This window comes from Mustelus asterias, chromosome 19 (genome assembly GCF_964213995.1).
Source record: "Mustelus asterias chromosome 19, sMusAst1.hap1.1, whole genome shotgun sequence".
NCBI classification, from domain to species: domain Eukaryota; kingdom Metazoa; phylum Chordata; class Chondrichthyes; order Carcharhiniformes; family Triakidae; genus Mustelus; species Mustelus asterias.
The window spans coordinates 12,012,686-12,031,247 of NC_135819.1; the positions used below are offsets into that span (position 1 = coordinate 12,012,686).

An 18,562-nucleotide genomic window follows, 5' to 3' on the forward strand; every position below is an offset into this window, starting at 1 on the left:
ACTGCATCTTTCCTCAAATAAGGAGACCAAAACTGTGCACAATACGCCAGGTGCCTTGTATAGTTGCAACAACACTTCCTTACCTTTATATTCTATTCCTTTAGCTATAAATGCCAACATTCCATTCGATTTCTTTATTATCTGCTGTACCTGCATGCTAGTTTTCTGTGACTCATGAACGAGGACACCCAGATCCCTCTGCATCCCGAAGTCTCTCCCTATTTAGATAATAAGTCCCCTTCCCATTTTTCCGACCAAAATGCATGACCTCACACTTATCCACGTTAATCTCCATTGATTAAATTTACTTCTCAATGCCAGAAGGTGAATTATTTTGTGTCAATCCTCTTCAAGTCATAATCATAGAACTTTATATCCATTTGGTTCCTTCTCACTCTGCATTTTTATTGCCTAGGTTTGCAAGACAGGATTTTTTTTAGTATTTAAAAACTCGTGAATCTCTTCAGGATGTAACTATTGAGACTAAAAAATATCTTTTTCAGTGGGGAACTGCGCTAAAGCAATTGTATGTTGTGAACTTATCAGTAACTTATAAACTGTCTAATCTTAGGTATTGCTTTAAAAGAGGTTGGGGTGGCACGGTGGCACAGTGGTTAGCACGGCTGCCTCACAGTGTCAGGGACCCGAGTTCGATACTCGGCTTGGGTCACTGTCTGTGTGGAGTTTGCACATTCTCCCCGTGTCTGCGTGGGTTTCCTCCTGGTGCTCCGGTTTCCTTCCACACTCCAAAGATGTGCAGCCATACTAAATTGCCCCGTAGTGTCAGGGGGACTAGCTAGGGTAAATGCATGGGGTTATGGGGATAGGGCCTGGGTGGGATTGTGGTCGGTGCAGACCCGATGGGCCGAATGGCCTCCTTCTGCATTGGCGGATTCTATGATTTTCCAGCCGCGCTTGCTCCAAAACCGGAAAATCTCGTCCCGGTTCAACAGGCCTTTCCATGGTCCGCCCCTCGCCCGCTCCGATTCCCGTGGCGGGCGGAATGGGGAAATCCGCCCCATTATGTCGAAACATTTCACCTTGCACACATTGGGAGATTGGCCAGAATGCCGAATGTGAAGTCAACCACAATTTATACCTGATGCTAAGAGAGTGCTGATTTATTGGCAAATGGGCTCTGATTGGTAGAGGTGTTGCCATGGAGAATGTACTTGTTAACCGATGACTGACAGTTAACTGCCAAGCTTTGTTTAAATTCAAACCAGGTCGACTCTGATTGGTCAGAGTCCAAATGGCCAGAGTAAGGATTACACTGACAACCAGCCTAAGATCATCAGTCAGGTTCTCAGTGTGGTGCACTTGGGCATTCTAGGAGCTAAATAATTTTCTACCAAAAGCCCTGATCTTTACACGCAGAAAGAGCATATTCACACACTGTGCTGCTTTAGCTATGAATGCCAACATTCCATTTGCTTTCTTATTATCTGCTGGAGCTGCACGCTAGTTATCTGTGACTCATGGACGAGGACACCCAGATCCCTCTGCACCGGAGCACCCCAAATTCTCTCCCCATTTAGATTATAAGTCCAACCCAATAGCCTAATCCTGCTTTCTCCCCATAACCTTTGATCCCGTTCACCCCCAGGTGCTATATCCAGCCGCCTCTTGAATACATTCAATGTTTTGGCATCAACTATTTCCTGTTGGGTCATGAATTCCACAGGCTCACCACTCTTTGGGTGAAGAAATGTCTCCTCATCTCTGTCGTAAATGGTCTTCCCTGAATCCTCAGACTGTGACCCCTGGTTCTGGACTCCCCCCACCATCGGGAACATCCTCCCTGCATCTACCCTGTCTAGTCCTGTTAGAATTTTTTAAGTTATGAGATTCCCCGCCTCATTCGTCTGAACTCCAGCAAAGACAATCCTAACCTAGTCGATCTCTCCTCGTACATCAGTCCCGCCATCCCCAATAAAACGGGAAGACTTAAGCCTCCCTCAATCTTAAAGATTTCTGCTAAACTGCTAGTTTATTTCTCTAAAAATGAATTCAGTACAGATGTAAAGTAGAGATGTGAAACCTGTGTGGAGACGTAGCCACCTCCATACTCGCTCCTCAATGACAGCCATCTTACAAGTTTACCGGCCTGGTCAAACTTCTTGAGCTGTGTAAGGGCCAAAAGAGCATATCCTGTGGCCTCAACTGTGTACAGAGAGTTGGCATTTCCATTGTCTGCCCAGTATGATTTTTCTAAAGAAGGGTGTAAGGAGAAGAAGAAGTTAAAAGATCATTCAAATCAAGTCATAGAGGTTTACAGCATGGAAACAGGCCCTTCGGCCCAACTTGTCCATGCCACCCTTTTTTTTTAACCACTAAGCTAGTCCCAATTGCCTGCATTTGGCCCATATCCCTCTATATCCATCTTACCCATGTAATGCTTTTTAAAAGACAAAATTGTACCCGCCTCTACTACTGTCTCTGGCAGCTCGTTCCAGACACTTTGTGTGAAAAAATTCCCCCTCTGCACCCTTTTGTATCTCTCCCCTCTCACCGTAAATCTATGCCCTCTAGTTTCAGTGTGCTACCCATTTCAGATGTATTGGTGTCTGGTCTTGTATGCTTAAGTTCTTACTAAAAGACAATCCCTTGAATCAAATTCTCCGGGCGGGATCTTACCGTGCTGCTCACGCTACGCTCCCGCTGCGGCAAAGTCAGAGAATTTGGCGGCCAGCCAGACCGCCATTCACTGCGGCAGGATGGGTAAATCCCACTGGCGTGAACGGTTTAAAGTTTATTTAGCAGTGTCACGAGTAGGCTCACATTAACACTGCGATGAAGTTATTGTGAAAATCCTCTGGTCGCCACACTCCGGCGCCTGTTCGGGCACACTGAGGGGGAATTTAGCACGGCCAATGCACCTAACCAGCACGTCTTTCAGACTGTGGGGGGAAACTGAAGCACCCGGAGAGGAAACCCATGCAGACACGGGGAGAATGTGCAGTCTTCGCACAGTCACCCAAGCCGGGAATCGAACCCGGGTCCCTGGCGCTGTGAGGCAGCAGTGCTAACCACTGTGCCACCGTCCCGTCCGGTGGTAAGATTCCGGCCTTCATCTAGATCTGCCAGGTAGGTACATTGCCAATTCTCAGGAAGAGAATGGGGCAGCACGGTGGCACAGTGGTAGACGCAGCTGCCTCATCGCTCCAAGGACCCGGGTTCAATTCCCGGTCTCGAGTCACTGTCTGTGTAGAGTCTGCATGTTCTCCCCGTGTCTGCGTGGGTTTCCTCCGGGTGCTCTGGTTTCCTCCCACAGTCCAAAGACAGTGACCCTGGAGCTGTGAGGCAGCAGTGCTAACCAATGGGCTGCCGTGCGTCCTCTGGTTTCGCATGCCCCGCTATCGCTTCCAGCGAGAACAGGGAATCAGAGAATCCCAGTCACGGGTGAGGTCGGAGAATTCTGGACCGTTATGTTCTCTCAACCTCCTTTTATTGAGCACGGGGAAGCAGCAAAATTGGGCCGAATGGCCTCTTCCTGCACAGTCGGGATTCTATGGGTCGAACCATCGAAGATGTGAGGCTGAGGTAGATTAGCTAAATTGCCCCTTAGTGTCAGGGAGACTAGCATTCCGTCATCGCTTCAATCAGTTCCTGTAAGTAAAGACCAATATATTCCTGAAATTCCAAACATGTCCCAGTATTGACACATTCATATGGATTGACTGATGTTAGTGTTGAAGAATTAACTAAAGGAAAAAGTAACTGCTTTCTTTGTGGGTTAACACTGCAATGGTAAAGGATAGTTTGCTTTTGTTTGTCCAATGGTGTGTTGGCTAAAGTTTTTTTTTAAAGTTTATTTATTAGTGTCACAAATAGTCTTACATTAACACTGCAATGAAGTCACTGTGAAAATCCCCTAGTCGCCACACTCCGGTGCCTGTTCGGGTACACTGAGGGAGAATTTAGCACGGCCAAATCACTTAACCTGCACATCTTTGGACTGTGGGAGGAAACCCGAGTACCCGGAGGAAACCCACGCAGACATGGGGAGAATGTGCAAACTCCACACAGACAGTGACCCAAGCCAGGAATCGAACCCGGGCCCCTGGCGCTGTGAGGCAGCTGTGCTAACCACTGTGCCACCGTGCCGCCCCAGGTTAGGTGGATTGGCCATGCTAAATTGCCCCTTAGTACCCAATGATGTGCAGGTTAGGTGGATTGGCCATGCTAAATTGCCCCTTAGTACCCAATGATGTGCAGGTTAGGTGGATTCGCCATGCTAAATTGCCCCTTAGTACCCAATGATGTGCAGGTTAGGTGGATTCGCCATGCTCTATTGTCCCTTAGTGTCCAAAGATGTGTGGGCTCGGTGGATTGGCCATGCTAAATTGCCACTGAGTGTCAGGGCTAAATGCATAGGGTCACAGGGATAGGGTGGGATTGTTGTCGGTGCAGGTGCATTGGGCCAAGTGGCCTCCTTCTGCACTGCAGGGATTCTATTCTATTCTATTCTATTCTATTCTATTCTATTCTATTCTATTCTCTGATTCTATTTCGATTCTGGTGACATTCCCTGGCTGTGTAGAGGTAGCCATGATGTGGAGATGCCAGCGTTGGACTGGGGTGGGCACAGTAAGAAGTCTCACAACACCAGGTTAAAGTCCAACAGGTTTATTTGATAGCACAAGCCACAAGCTTTCGGAGCGCTGCTCCTGATGCTTCATCATCTGATGAAGGAGCAGTGCTCTGAAAGCTCGTGCTACCAAATAAACCTGTTGGACTTTAACCTGGTGTTGTGAGACTTCTTACTGTGTGTAGAGGTAGACAGAATGCCAGTGGGAAGATTCGAGAGACAGAGAAAATGCGTACTTACCCAGTGAAGCAAATCTCATCAGAATGTCTGTTTTGTCTTTATTGAGTAGTGACAGGGCGTAGGATGTTATTGCCACGGAGTACGCTCTCTGCAGATTACCAATCTGATTTTCCAGGTAGTCTTCTGCTTTTCTGATACTGTTTTCATAACCCTGCAAGTAATAAATCACAATTAGCTGAAGAGATTTTAGAATGACAAGCTATCAACTGTCACCAGCCGGTGCCTGGAGTTAACATTCACAGCGGTAATAATTTTTGAATATGCAAAATCAGTTGTTCCAATTTTGCCGCTTCCCCGCGCTCAATAAAATGAGGTTGAGAGAACATAACGGACCAGAATTCTCCGACCTCACCCGTGACTGGGATTCCCGGGTTCTCTGTTTCGCTGTTCTCGCTGGAAGCGGTAGCAGGGCATGCGAGACTGGAGAATGCACAGCGGCACAGTGGTTAGCACTGCTGCCTCACAGCGCCAGGGTCACTGTCTGTCCGCACATCTTTGGACCGTGGGAGGAAACCAGAGCGCCTGCAGGAAACCCACGCAGACACGGGGAGAAACTCCACTGCCTGTGCAGAGTTTGCACGTTCTCCCCGTGTCTGCGTGGGTTTCCTCCGGGTGCTCCCGTTTCCTCCCACAGTCCAAAGACGTGCTGGTTAGGGTGCATTTGGCCGTGCTAAATTCTCCCTCAGTGTACCCGAACAGGCACCGGAGTGTGGCGACCAGGGGATTTTCACAGTAACTTCATTGCAGCGTTAATGTAAGCCTACTCGTGACATTCATAAATAGACTTTAAACTGAATAAAAGTGGCAACAGGTTTGGCCATGGCTCTTTAAGTCAGGTAGCAAGCTAGCAATAATTTTGAAGCTTACATGCGGGATAATTGCTAAATAGGCTAGCTACCCTATTCCGATTGATAGCGGGGGAAAGAAAGAGGTGGGCCCTTCAGGTGAGTTGGGAGAAGATTCTGACAGCCAGAATTCTCCAACCTCAGCTGGGATTCTCCGGCCTCTCTGCAGGGAATGGGGATGTGGCTGTAGCAGGAAGAATTCCAGCCAACTTCAAGCAAGTCTTCTGAAGCAAAATATTGCAGTGTAACCTGGTCTTGTTACCTTCCTCTTAACAAAAAGGAGATTCCTTTACCTCGATGTAAATCGAACAAACGAATTTAGCCTCAAGCATGGCGATGAGTACAAATGCAGTCAGTGACGCTTCGCTCTCGGACCCTCGGACTCCTCCCTGAGGGAAAATCGGCACACAAAAATATATTTCATTCAGGCACATTCCCACTGAAAACAAGTCAGGATAACTAAACGGCTGCAGGGGAGCTTGTCCCACTTCAGGACTTGACGGCCACGGAAGGGGCGTTCTGAATGTGGACAAGAGGGCTGATTGTCAGCCCGTGAACCTTTCGGATACACCTGGAGGCACAGTGGTAAGAGCAGGAAGGTTTCCTGATCAGCTATATTACAGACATCGAACCCATTGCAGTACTTCACGGTGGTTAGCACTGCTGCCTCACAGCTCCAGGGACCCGGGTTCGATTCCCGGCTTGGGTCACTGTCTGTGTGGAGTTTACACATTCTCCCCGTGTCTGCGTGGGTTTCTTCCGGGTGCTCCGGTTTCCTCTCACAGTCCAAAAGACGTGCTGGTTAGGGTGCATTGACCCGAACAGGCACCAGAGTGTGTGGACTCGGGGAATTTCACAGTAACTTCATTGCAGTGTTAATGTAAGCCTTACTTGTGACACTAATAAATAAACTTTACTTTAAGGGACCTTGGTTTGCTCCCTGGCTTGGATCGCTATCCGTGCAAAGTCTGCACGTTCTCCCCATGCCTGCGTGCGTGGGTTTCCTCCGGGTGCTCCGGTTTCCTCCCACAGTCTGAAAGGTGTGCTGGTTAGGGTGCATTGGCCGTGCTAAATTCTCCCTCAGAGGCAGCCATGATTACCTTGAATGGCAACGGATGTTCAATAAGCTGCTTGGTCAAATCCTGCACGGTGGCACAGTGGTTAGCACTGCTGCCTCACAGCGCCAGGCACCCGGGTTCGATTCCCAGATTGGGTCACTGTCTGTGCGGAGTCTGCACGTTCTCCCCGTGTCTGCGTGGGTTTCCTCTGTGTACTTCAGTTTCCTACCACAGTCCGAAAGACGTGCTGGTTGGGTGCATTGGCCGTGCTAAAATCTCCCTCAGTGTATCTGAACAGGGGCCGGAGAGTGGCCACTAGGGGATTTTCAGTCACCTCATCGCAGTGTTAATGTAAGCTACTTGTGACTAATAAATAAACTTTTTTTTAAAATTATTATCGACCCATCCAATGAAGGTCTCAGGGCATGGTACCTGAGGGCAGAGTTAAATTGCTGATTTCATTTCTGGAGTTCATCTCTTGGCAAAGATTAACAAAAAACAAATCAAAGACCAGGAATAAATCTGAGGAAAAGTTGGGGCAAATGAATCCGTTAATTCAGGTAATAATTAAAACCTCAAAGCCTCAAATTCATCTTGAGTGAACAAGCTAACAATTTTGGAACACCAGGATAGATACAGTTTTGAACAGTAAAAGAATTAAGGGTTATGGTGAGCGGGCGGGTAAGTGGAGCTGAGTCCACAAAAAGATCAGCCATGATCTTATTGAATGGCGGGGCAGGCTCGAGGGGCCAGATGACCTACTCCTGCTCCTAGTTCTTATGTTCTTATGTTAATGTTGTGTAAATCCAACTTAGATGGGAACATTTTCTGACAAAAAAATTTAAAACCAAGAACCTCAAGAGGAAAAATTACACCCTTAACAAGGATCAGTATTTCAAATGAGCTGTGCAAATGTTGAAAGTAACCTTTTCCCCCAACAACTCGAAGATTACAGTTGATGGTTTTACCACCAGGATAAAGGAGCAGTGCTCCGAAAGCTTGTGATTCCAAATGAACCCCCTGTTGGACTTTAACCCCAAGTGAACCTGTTGGATTTTAATCTTGTGTGCGAGACTTCTTATTTTACCACGTAGAGGGGCGCACAATGGACACCAAGGAAAAGTGAAGCGCGTGTCGATGGAATTGGGAGTGGGCCGAGGAATGTTATGCAAAGGGTTTTGGGAAAAATAAGTGTGGTCCAGAGGGTAAAGGAGGGGAAATGACAGATGGTGAAAGCAAGCTTTAGGAGTAACCCGGGGAATCGAGTCAAGGCGGCATTTTGACAAATGGGAAAGGATAAAGGGAATATTTGATCAAAGTTTTCAAGAGCTTTGATGGAGAGAATGAGGAGAAAATGTTTCCAGTGGGAGATTCCGGAAGGATTCTGATTCAAGAAACTTGCATGAGAGCCAGAGACAATTAGTCTTTTTTGTAAACGCAGCGAGTTGTCATCTGGAATACACCCCACAGAGGAATGGTGGAAGTAGCTTCAATAGAAACCAAAGAGATTTGGACATTTGAAGAGGGAAAATTTGGGAAAACAGCAGGGTGGCACGGTGGCACAGTGGTTAGCACTGCTGCCTCACAGCGCCAGGGACCCGGGTTCAATTCCGGCCTTGGGTGACTCTGTGTGGAGTCCGCTCACTCTCCCCGTGTTGGCATGGGTTTCCTCCTGGGTGCTCCGGTTTCCTCCCACAGTCCAAAGATGTGCGGGTTAGGTGGATTGGCCATGCTAAATTGTCCCTTAGTGTCCAAAGATGTTCAGGTTAGGTGGATTGGCCATGCTAAATTGCTCCTTAGTGTCCAAAGTTGCGCAGGTTAGGTGGATTGGCCATGCTAAATTGCCCCTTCGTGTCCAAAGATGTGCAGGTTAGGTGGATTGGCCGTGCTAAATTGCCCCTTAGTGTCCAAAGATGTGCAGGCTAGGTGGATTGGCCGTGCTAAATTGCCCCTGAGTGTCCAAAGATGTGCAGGTTAGGTGGATTGGCCTTGCTAAATTGCCCCTTCGTGTCCAAAGATGTGCAGGTTAGGTGGATTGGCTGTGCTAAATTGCCCCTTAGTGTCCAAAGATGTGCAGGCTAGGTGGATTGGCCTTGCTAAATTGCCCCTTCGTGCCCAAAGATGTGATGGTTACGTGGATTAGTGATGTTCAATGTGCTGGATTACAGGGATAGGGTAGTTGGGAAGGTATGGGTGGGATGTTCTTTGGGAGAGTCAGTGCCTACTCAATGGACCGAATGGCCTCTTTCTGCACAGTCAAGATTCTATGGGTTGAACAATCCAAGATGTGCAGGTGAGGTGGATTGGCTAAATTGCCCCTTAGTGTCGGGGGTTCAGCAGAGTAAATATGGGGATTGGGTCTGGATGGGATTAATGTTATTCATAGAATCCCTACAGTGCAGAAGGAGGCCATTCGGCCCATCGAGCCTACACCGACCACAATCCCACCCAGGCCTCATTCCCACAACCCCACATATTTACCCTACTAACCCCCTGACACCAAGGTAAAATTTAGCACGGCCAATCAACCTAACTCGCACATCTTTGGAGTGTGGGAGAAAACCAGAGCACCCGGAGGAAACCCACGTGGGGAGAATGTGCAAACTCCGCACAGGCAGTGGCCTGAGGCCAGGAATTGAACCCTGCTCCCTGGCGCTGTGAGGCTACCATGCTGCTAGCAGGCTGGATGGGCTGAATGGCCTGCTCCTGCACTGTAGGGATTCTATGATTCTATGACTGAGACTAACTGGATATTTTTTTTGAAAGAGCTAGCACAGGCAGGATGGACCGAATGGTCACATTCTGTCCTGTAACATTCTATGATTCGATAAAAGCCAATTACTGCGGATGCTGGAATCTGAAACCAAAAGAGAAAATGCTGGAAAATCTCAGCAGGTCTGGCAGCATCTGGAAGGAGAGAAAAGAGCTGACGTTTCGAGTCCAGGTGACCCTTTGTCAAAGCTGATCTGAGTAATAAGAAACAATTTGCGTACGATCATCTCTTGGTGAATTACAGGTGCGTCCTCTTTGAAGTGACCATCAGGATTCTGTTTCTCTAAAATCAGCCAGTTTGCAGCATCACAGAGAACATTTGGTTGGATGTCAATCAATCGATACGACATTGCAAACACTTTCAGCACATAAGCAGTCAACCTACGAGGAAAGAAATGCAATGTTAACTCATTTAAAAATATATATTGTGCAATAAAACAGGGCAACACAATGGTTAGCACTGCTGCCTCACAGCAAGAAGTTTAACAACACCAGGTTAAAGTCCAACAGGTTTATTTGGTAGCAAAAGCCACACAAGCTTTCGGAGCTCTAAGCCCCTTCTTCAGGTGAGTCTGAAGTACTCACCTGAAGAAGGGGCTTAGAGCTCCGAAAGCTTATGTGGCTTTTGCTACCAAATAAACCTGTTGGACTTTAACCTGGTGTTGTTAAACTTCTTACTGTGTTTACCCCAGTCCAACGCCGGCATCTCCACATCATGACTCACAGCGCCAGGATTCTCACAGTAACTTCATTGCAGTGTCAATGTAAGCCTACTTGTGACACTAATAAATACACTTTAAAACAGATTTTATGCAGAAAATTAATCTGGAGACTCTTTTCACAATGAAACCTTTTCAACATCACTGTAATTAATTATTAAATGCACACACATGTCGAAATCTAAATTAACATTACTTGATCTAAATCAATATTTGACTGGATATATATTTTGTCGCAAATTGAATAGTTATGGAGCTCAGTCCTACATCACTCCACCTCTTCACCTCACTCTCCATTAAGCCGTTCCTTAAATCCTACTTTTTTGACCAAGCTTTTGGTCACCTGTCCTAATAGGACATTAACCTGTCCACTCCTAGTGGGCACGGTGGCACAGTGGTTAGCACTGCTGCCTCACAGCGCCAGGGACCTGGGTTCGATTCCAGCCTTGGGTAACTGTGTGGAGTTTGCACATTCTCCCCGTGTCTGCGTGGGTTTCCTCCGGGTGCTCCGGTTTCCTCCCACACTCCAAAGATGTGTGCGTTAGGTTGATTGGCCGTGCTAAATTGACCCTTAGTGTCAGGGAGACTAGCAGGGTAAATGTGTGGGGTTACGGGAACAGGGCCTGGGTAGGATTGTGGTCGGTACAGACTCGATGGGCCAAGTGGCCTCCTTCTGTACTGTAGGGATTCTATGATAAATCCTACATTTTTGACCAAGCTTTTGGTCACCTGTCCTAATAGGACATTAACCTGTCCACTCCTAGTGGGCACGGTGGCACAGTGCCTCACAGCGCCAAGGACCTGGGTTTGATTCTCAGCCTTGGGTCACTGGCTGTGTGGAGTTTGCACATTCTCCCCGTGTCTGTGTGGGTTTCCTCCGGGTGCTCCAGTTTCCTGCCACAGTCCAAAGATGTGCGGGTTGGGTTGATTGGCCGTGCTAAATTGACCCTTAGTGTCAGGGGGAACTAGTGGGGTAAATACATGGGGTTATAGGGATAGGGGCTGGGTGGGATTGTTGTCGGTGCAGGCTCGATGGGCCAAATGGCTTATTTCTGCATTGTAGGGATTCTATGGATATCTCCTTTTGTTGTTTGACGCCAGATTGGGCTTGGTGATAACCCCTGGGCAACACCTTGGGGGATTTCATTATATGGAAAGGTGCTATATCAATCCAAGTTGCTGTTGTTGGTTCATACTGCATGGGAGATTTTAATGGATATTGCGCATCCAACATACAGGTGATACAAAGATAGGCGGAGGGGTAGGTAGTATTGAGGAGGCAGGGAGGCTGTAGTAGGATATGGACAGGATAAGAGAGTGGGCAAGGAAGTGGCAGATGGAATACAACGTGGGAAAATGTGAGGTTACGCACTTTGGTAGGAAGAATAGAGGCGGAGACTATTTTCTAAATGGGGAGAGAATTCAGAAATCAGAAGCGCAAAGGGACTTGGGAGTCCTAGTTCAGGACCCCCTTAAGGTTAATTTGTAGGTAATTAGAAAAACAAAACTAATGTTAGTATTCCTTTCGAGAGGACTAGAATGCAAAAGCAGGGATGTACTGCTGAGGCTTTGCAAGGCTCTGGTGAGACCACATTTGGTATATTGTGAACAATTTTGGGCCCCGTATCTAAGGAAGGATGTGCCGGCCTTGGAGAGGGTCCGGGGGGGGGAGGGTTCATGAGAATGATCCCCAGGAATGAAAGGCTTGACGTACGAGGAATGTTTGAGGACTCTGAGTCTGTACTCGATGGGAGTTTAGAAGGATGAGGGGGGATCCCATTGAAACTTACAGGATACTGAAAGGCCTGGATAGACTGGACATGGGGAAGGTGTTTCCATTAGTCGGAGAGATTAGAACATAGAACATAGAACATAGAAAGCCACAGCACAAACAGGCCCTTCGGCCCACAAGTTGCGCCGATCACATCCCCACCTCTAGGCCTATCTATAGCCCTCAATCCCATTAAATCCCATGTACTCATCCAGAAGTCTCTTAAAAGACCCCAACGAGTTTGCCTCCACCACCACCGACGTCAGCCGATTCCACTCACCCACCACCCTCTGAGTGAAAAACTTACCCCTGACATCTCCTCTGTACCTACCCCCCAGCACCTTAAACCTGTGTCCTCTCGTAGCAACCATTTCAGCCCTTGGAAATAGCCTCTGGGAGTCTACCCTATCCAGACCTCTCAACATCTTGTAAACCTCTATCAGGTCACCTCTCATCCTTCGTCTCTCCAGGGAGAAGAGACCAAGCTCCCTCAACCTATCCTCATAAGGCATGCCCCCCAATCCAGGCAACATCCTTGTAAATCTCCTCTGCACCCTTTCAATGGCTTCAACATCTTTCCTGTAATGAGGTGACCAGAACTGCGCGCAGTACTCCAAGTGGGGTCTAACCAGGGTCCTATAAAGCTGCAGCATTATCTCCCGACTCCTAAACTCAATCCCTCGATTAATGAAGGCCAGTACGCCGTACGCCTTCTTGACCGCATCCTCCACTTGCGAGGCCGATTTAAGAGTCCTATGGACCCGGACCCCAAGGTCCTTCTGATCCTCTACACTGCTAAGAATGGTACCCTTCATATTATACTGCTGCTTCATCCCATTGGATCTGCCAAAATGGATCACCACACACTTATCCGGGTTGAAGTCCATCTGCCACTTCTCCGCCCAGTCTTGCATTCTATCTATGTCTCGCTGCAACTTCTGACATCCCTCCAAACTATCCACAACACCACCTACCTTGGTGTCGTCAGCAAACTTACCAACCCATCCCTCCACTTCCTCATCCAGGTCATTTATGAAAATGACAAACAGCAAGGGTCCCAGAACAGATCCCTGGGGCACTCCACTGGTCACTGACCTCCATGCAGAGAAAGACCCCTCCACAGCCACTCTCTGCCTTCTGCAGGCAAGCCAGTTCTGGATCCACAAGGCAACAGCCCCTTGGATCCCATGCCCTCTCACTTTCTCAAGAAGTCTTGCATGGGGGACCTTATCGAACGCCTTGCTGAAGTCCATATAGACCACATCCACCGCTCTTCCTTCGTCAATGTGTTTGGTCACATTTTCAAAGAACTCAACCAGGCTTGTAAGGCACGACCTGCCCTTGACAAAGCCGTGCTGACTACTTTTGATCATACTAAACTTCTCTAGATGATCATAAATCCTGTCTCTCAGGATCCTCTCCATCAACTTACCAACCACTGAGGTTAGACTCACCGGTCGGTAATTTCCCGGGCTGTCCCTGTTCCCTTTCTTGAATATAGGGACCACATCTGCAATCCTCCAATCCTCCGGAACCTCTCCCGTCTCCATCGACGATGCAAAGATCATCGCCAAAGGCTCCGCAATCTCCTCCCTCGCCTCCCACAGTAACCTGGGGTACATCCCATCCGGTCCCGGCGACTTACCAACCTTGATGCCATTCAATAGTTCCAACACATCCTCTTTCTTTATGTCCACATGCTCGATCCTTTCTGTCCACCGCAAACCAGCAGTACAACCACCCAGATCCCTTTCCACCGTGAATACCGAGGTAAAGTATTCATTAAGCAGCTCCGCCATTTCTAACGGTTCCGCACAAACTTTTCCCCCTTCACCTTTTAAGGGTCCTATGCCTTCACATCTCATCCTTTTACTCTTGACATATTTGTAGAAAGCCTTGGGATTCTCCTTAACCTTACCCGCCAAGGCCTTCTCATGACCCCTTCTCGCTCTCCTAATTTCCTTCTTAAGCTCCTTCCTACATCCCGTATACTCCTCTAAATCCTTAACACCTCCTAGCTCTCTGAACCTTCTGTACGCCTCTCTTTTCTTATTCACCAGGTTCATCACAACCTTCGTGCACCACGGTTCCCGTACCCTACCAACACCCCCCTGTCTCATCGGAACGTTGTCATGCAGAGCTCCAGACAAACATTCCTTGAAAATCCTCCACTTTCCTTCGGTACTTTTCCCCAAGAATGCCTCCTTCCAATTTACCCGTCTAATTTCCTCCCTGATGACACTGTATTTCCCTTTACTCCAGAGAAACACTTTCCTAGCCTGCCTGATCCTATCTCTTTCCAATGCTATCGTGAAGGAGATAGAATTATGATCGCTATCCCCAAGATGCTCACCCACTGAGAGATCCTCCACCTGTCCAGGTTCATTAGCCAGCACCAGATCAAGTACAGCCTCTCCTCTAGTAGGCTTATCCACATACTGTGTCAGGAAACTCTCCTGGACACACCTAACAAACTCCTCTCCATCCAAACCCCTAGCCCTAGGGATATTCCAATCTATGTTTGGGAAATTAAAATCTCCCATCACGACAACTCTGTTATTCCTACATCTCTCCAGGATCTGTTTCCCCATCTGCTCCTCAACATCTCTGTTACTATTGGGCGGCCTATAGAAAACACCCAGCAACGTTACCGACCCCTTCCTGTTCCTCACCTCCACCCACAGAGACTCCGTAGTCAATCCCTCCACGGCGTCCACCTTCTCTACAGCCGTGACACTATCCCTGATCAACAGTGCCACTCCCCCCCCTCTCTTGCCTCCCTCCCTGTCCTTCCTGAAACATCTAAAACCCGGCACCTGAAGCACCCAGTCCTGTCCCTGAGACATCCAAGTCTCCGTAATGGCCACCACATCACAATTCGAAGCAGCAATCCACGCTCTAAGCTCATCCACTTTATTCACTACACTCCTGGCATTAAAATAGACACATCTCAGACCTTCAGCCTGAGCACTTCCCTTCTCCATCACTCGTCTAACCTCCCTCTTACCCTGTTTACATTCCTTATCTATTTGCGAGCTAACCTCCTCGCTCTCAGTCCCCTCATTTCGATTCCCTCCCCCCAACCTTTCTAGTTTAAAGTCTCTCCAGTAGCCTTAGCCAACCTTCCCGCCAGGATATTGGTCCCCCTGGGATTCAAGTGCCACCCGTCTTTTTTAAACAGGTCACACCTGCCCCTAAAGAGGTCCCAATGATCCAAGTACCCAAATCCTTGTCCCTTGCTCCAGTCCCTCAGCCACGCATTCATTCTCCACCGATTCCTGTTCTCACTCTCCCGCGGCACAGGCAGCAATCCCGAGATTACTACCTTTGCATTCCTCTTTCTCAGCTGTCTACCTAACTCCCTATATTCTCTTTTCATGACCCCTTCCCTCTTCCTACCTATGTCAGCAGTACCTATAGGATCCGAGGGCACAGCCTCAGAGTAAAGGGATGATCCTTTAGACCCGAGATGAGGAGGAATTTCTTCAGTCAGAGGGTGGTGAATCTGTGGAATTCATTGCCACAGAGGAGGCCGGGTCATTGAGTGTATTGAAGGCAGAGATGGGTAGGTTCTTGTTTGGTCAGGGGATCAAAGGTTACAGGGAAAAGGAGGGAGAATGGGGTTGAGAAACCTATCAGCCATGATCGAATGGCGGAGCAGACTCGATGGGCCGAATGGCCTAATTCTTCTCCTGTATCTTATGGTCCTATACTCCTAGTAGTACATATTTAAATTTTTGATACCAATCTCATTAGTCCAAAGGCAGAAGCAGCAACTTGCAGTTGTATACCACCTGAAACATGATTTAAAAAATCCATCTCCCCACCTGTTTCCCAAATCCTCTTATCCTTTTTTTATCAGAAATATGTCTATCTCCCTCTTAAAACCATTCAATGATTCAGACCCCACCGCGCGATGGGGCAACGAGTTCCACAAATTCACCACCCTCTGCGAGAAGTAGTTCCTCCTCATCTCAGTTTTAAATCTATCGCCTCTCAACCTATACCTGTGACCTCTTGTTTGAGACTGTCCCACAAGGGGAAACATTTGGTCTACATTTTTAAAAATTCATTCATGGGACATGGATGTCTCTGGTTAGGTCAGCATTTATTGCCCATCCCTAGTTGCCCTTGAGAAGGTGGTGGTGAGCTGCCATCTTGAATCGCTGCAGTCCGTGTTCTGTGGGTTGAGCCACAATGCCGTCAGTGAGGGAATTCCAGGATTCTGAACCAGCTTTACTTTATCAATTCCTTTTAAAAAATTTATATCCCTCGATCAGATCCCCTCTCATCTTTCTAAACTCCAGCGAGTACCAGCCCAAACTGTTCAATCTCTCCTCATACATCATCCACAGAATGTCATCCTCAATGTCAATAAAACGAAAGAGATTGTCATCGACTTCAGGAAGCGTAAAGGAGAACATGCCCCTGTCTATATCAATGGGGACGAAGTAGAAAGGGTCGAGAGCTTCACGTTTTTAGGTGTCTAGATCACCAACAACCTGTCCTGGTCCCCCCATGCCAACACTGTAGTTATGAAAGCCCACCAACGCCTCTACTTTCTCAGAAGACTAAGGAAATTTGGCATGTCAGCTACGACTCTCACCAACTTTTACAGATGCACCATCGAAAGCATTCTTTCTGGTTCTATCACAACTTGGTATGGCTCCTGCTCTGCCCAAGACCACAAGGAACTACAAGAGGTCGTGAATGTAGCCTAATCCATCACACAAACCAGCCTCCCATCCATTGACTCTGTCTCCACTTCCTGCTGCCTCGGCAAAGCAGCCAGCATAATTAAGGACCCCACGCACCCCGGACATTCTCTCTTCCACCTTCTTCCTTTGGAAAAAAGATACAAAAGTCTGAGGTCACGTACCAACCGACTCAAGAACAGCTTCTTCCCTGCTGCCGTCAGACTTTTGAATGGACCTACCTCGCATTAAGTTGATTTTTCTCTACACTCTAGCTATGACTGTAACACTACATTCTGCACTCTCTCCTTTCCTTCTCTATGAACGGTGTCCAATGGCTCCAAAACATCCCAAGACATTTCACAGAAGCAAGATTCGATAAGATTGAAACAATATTGTCAGAAAGAGATGGGAGAAAGGAAACATATAATTCAATAACATACCACGTGCTAGAAGGTTTATGTGTCCATGCTGCATAAGTGCCGTCAGCTTTGCGATATGCCAATTGTTGAGTATAACCTGAGAGGAGAACAAGTCGAAATTTAAAAAAAGACAAAAATCTACCAACACTGGAAATCTGAAATCAGAATCAGAAAGAGAATTTTGACAATGAGTGATCTGGCCACAGAATACACAATCAGAGAAAATAGGGAAAGAATCTGAAAACCCGCAGAAAATATTCACTAATCAAAGCCAGTCTCAAACAGCGAAATGGCAACCGGAGTCGATCTTGTTAGCCAAACCAATAAAGTAAATCAAATTAACTGAGGGACAAATTAAAAGGCGCAGCCCCCAAAACAGGAGGGAACCGCCCGAACCAAAAAACAAAGTAACTGAAAACAATAAACTAAAACGTGGTTAGTCGGTTCAATAATACATCTCAGCCCCTGCGGTGCCCAACTTTTACGGGTGCGCCATAGAAAGCATTCTTTCTATTTGTATCACAGCTTGGTATGGCTTCTGCTCTGCCCAAGACCGCAAGGAACTACAAAAGGTCATGAAATGTAGCCCAATCCATCACTCAAGCCTCCCATCCATTGGCTCCGTCTACACTTCCCGCTGCCTCGGCAAAGCAGCCAGCATAATTAAGATGCCACGCACCCCGGACATTCTCTCTTCCACCTTCTTCCGTCGGGAAAAAGATACAAAAGTCTGAGGTCACGTACCAACCGACTCAAGAACAGCTTCTTCCCTGCTGCTGTCAGACTTTTGAATGGACCTACCTTGCATTAAGTTGATCTTTCTCTACACCCTAGTTATGACTGTAACACTACATTCTGCACTCTTTTGTTTCCTTCTCTATGAACGGTATGCTTTGTCTGTATAGCGCGCAAGAAACAATACTTTTCACTGTATGTTAATACATGTGACAATAATAAATCAAATCAAATCAAATCAAAAAATGGGAATGGAAGCCGTGACAATGCCCTCGGACACCGCGCGGCCCCTCTCCAGGAACACCCGGCCGCGAATGTAGCCACGGTAAAGGGGCAGTCAGGTCGGACGACCCCATCGGTTGCCCGCTGCCTGGACCTGTTTATGGCAAGTCTAGCCAGGCCCAAGAGCAGATTCACAAGGAGGTCCTCTGCGTTCCCTGTCCCCCTCCGCACTGGGTACCCGTAGATCAGGAGCGTGGGGCTGAAGTGCAAACAAGACACCAAGAAAAGGTTTTTAAGATAACTAAAAAGGGACTGCAGCCTATGGCACAAAGCGTAGACATGGACCACGGATTTCGCAAGACCACAAAAAGGGCAGGTTTCTTGGGAGCCTGTGAACCAGTGCAGCCTACGGTTGTGTGGAACTGCGGCATTGCACTGGTTTCCACCACAGATCCCCAAGGTAGTGGGGGAGCATCCATCCATAGGGGGACCT

General features: G+C 47.7%; 1 protein-coding gene across 1 annotated transcript in view; it reads right to left on the minus strand.

The window, feature by feature from the left end:
• LOC144507758 (complement C3-like) overlaps window positions 1-18,562 on the minus strand; it is a 111,454-nt gene that overhangs the window by 29,760 nt on the left and 63,132 nt on the right. Inside the window, exons 25-29 of the mRNA XM_078235027.1 lie at window positions 17,134-17,209; window positions 9,728-9,887; window positions 5,970-6,065; window positions 4,832-4,982; window positions 2,042-2,211 (exon numbers count right to left, since the gene is read on the minus strand). Of these exons, the coding sequence (XP_078091153.1) occupies window positions 2,042-2,211; window positions 4,832-4,982; window positions 5,970-6,065; window positions 9,728-9,887; window positions 17,134-17,209 (653 nt within the window). The remainder of the gene's footprint in view (window positions 1-2,041; window positions 2,212-4,831; window positions 4,983-5,969; window positions 6,066-9,727; window positions 9,888-17,133; window positions 17,210-18,562) is intronic.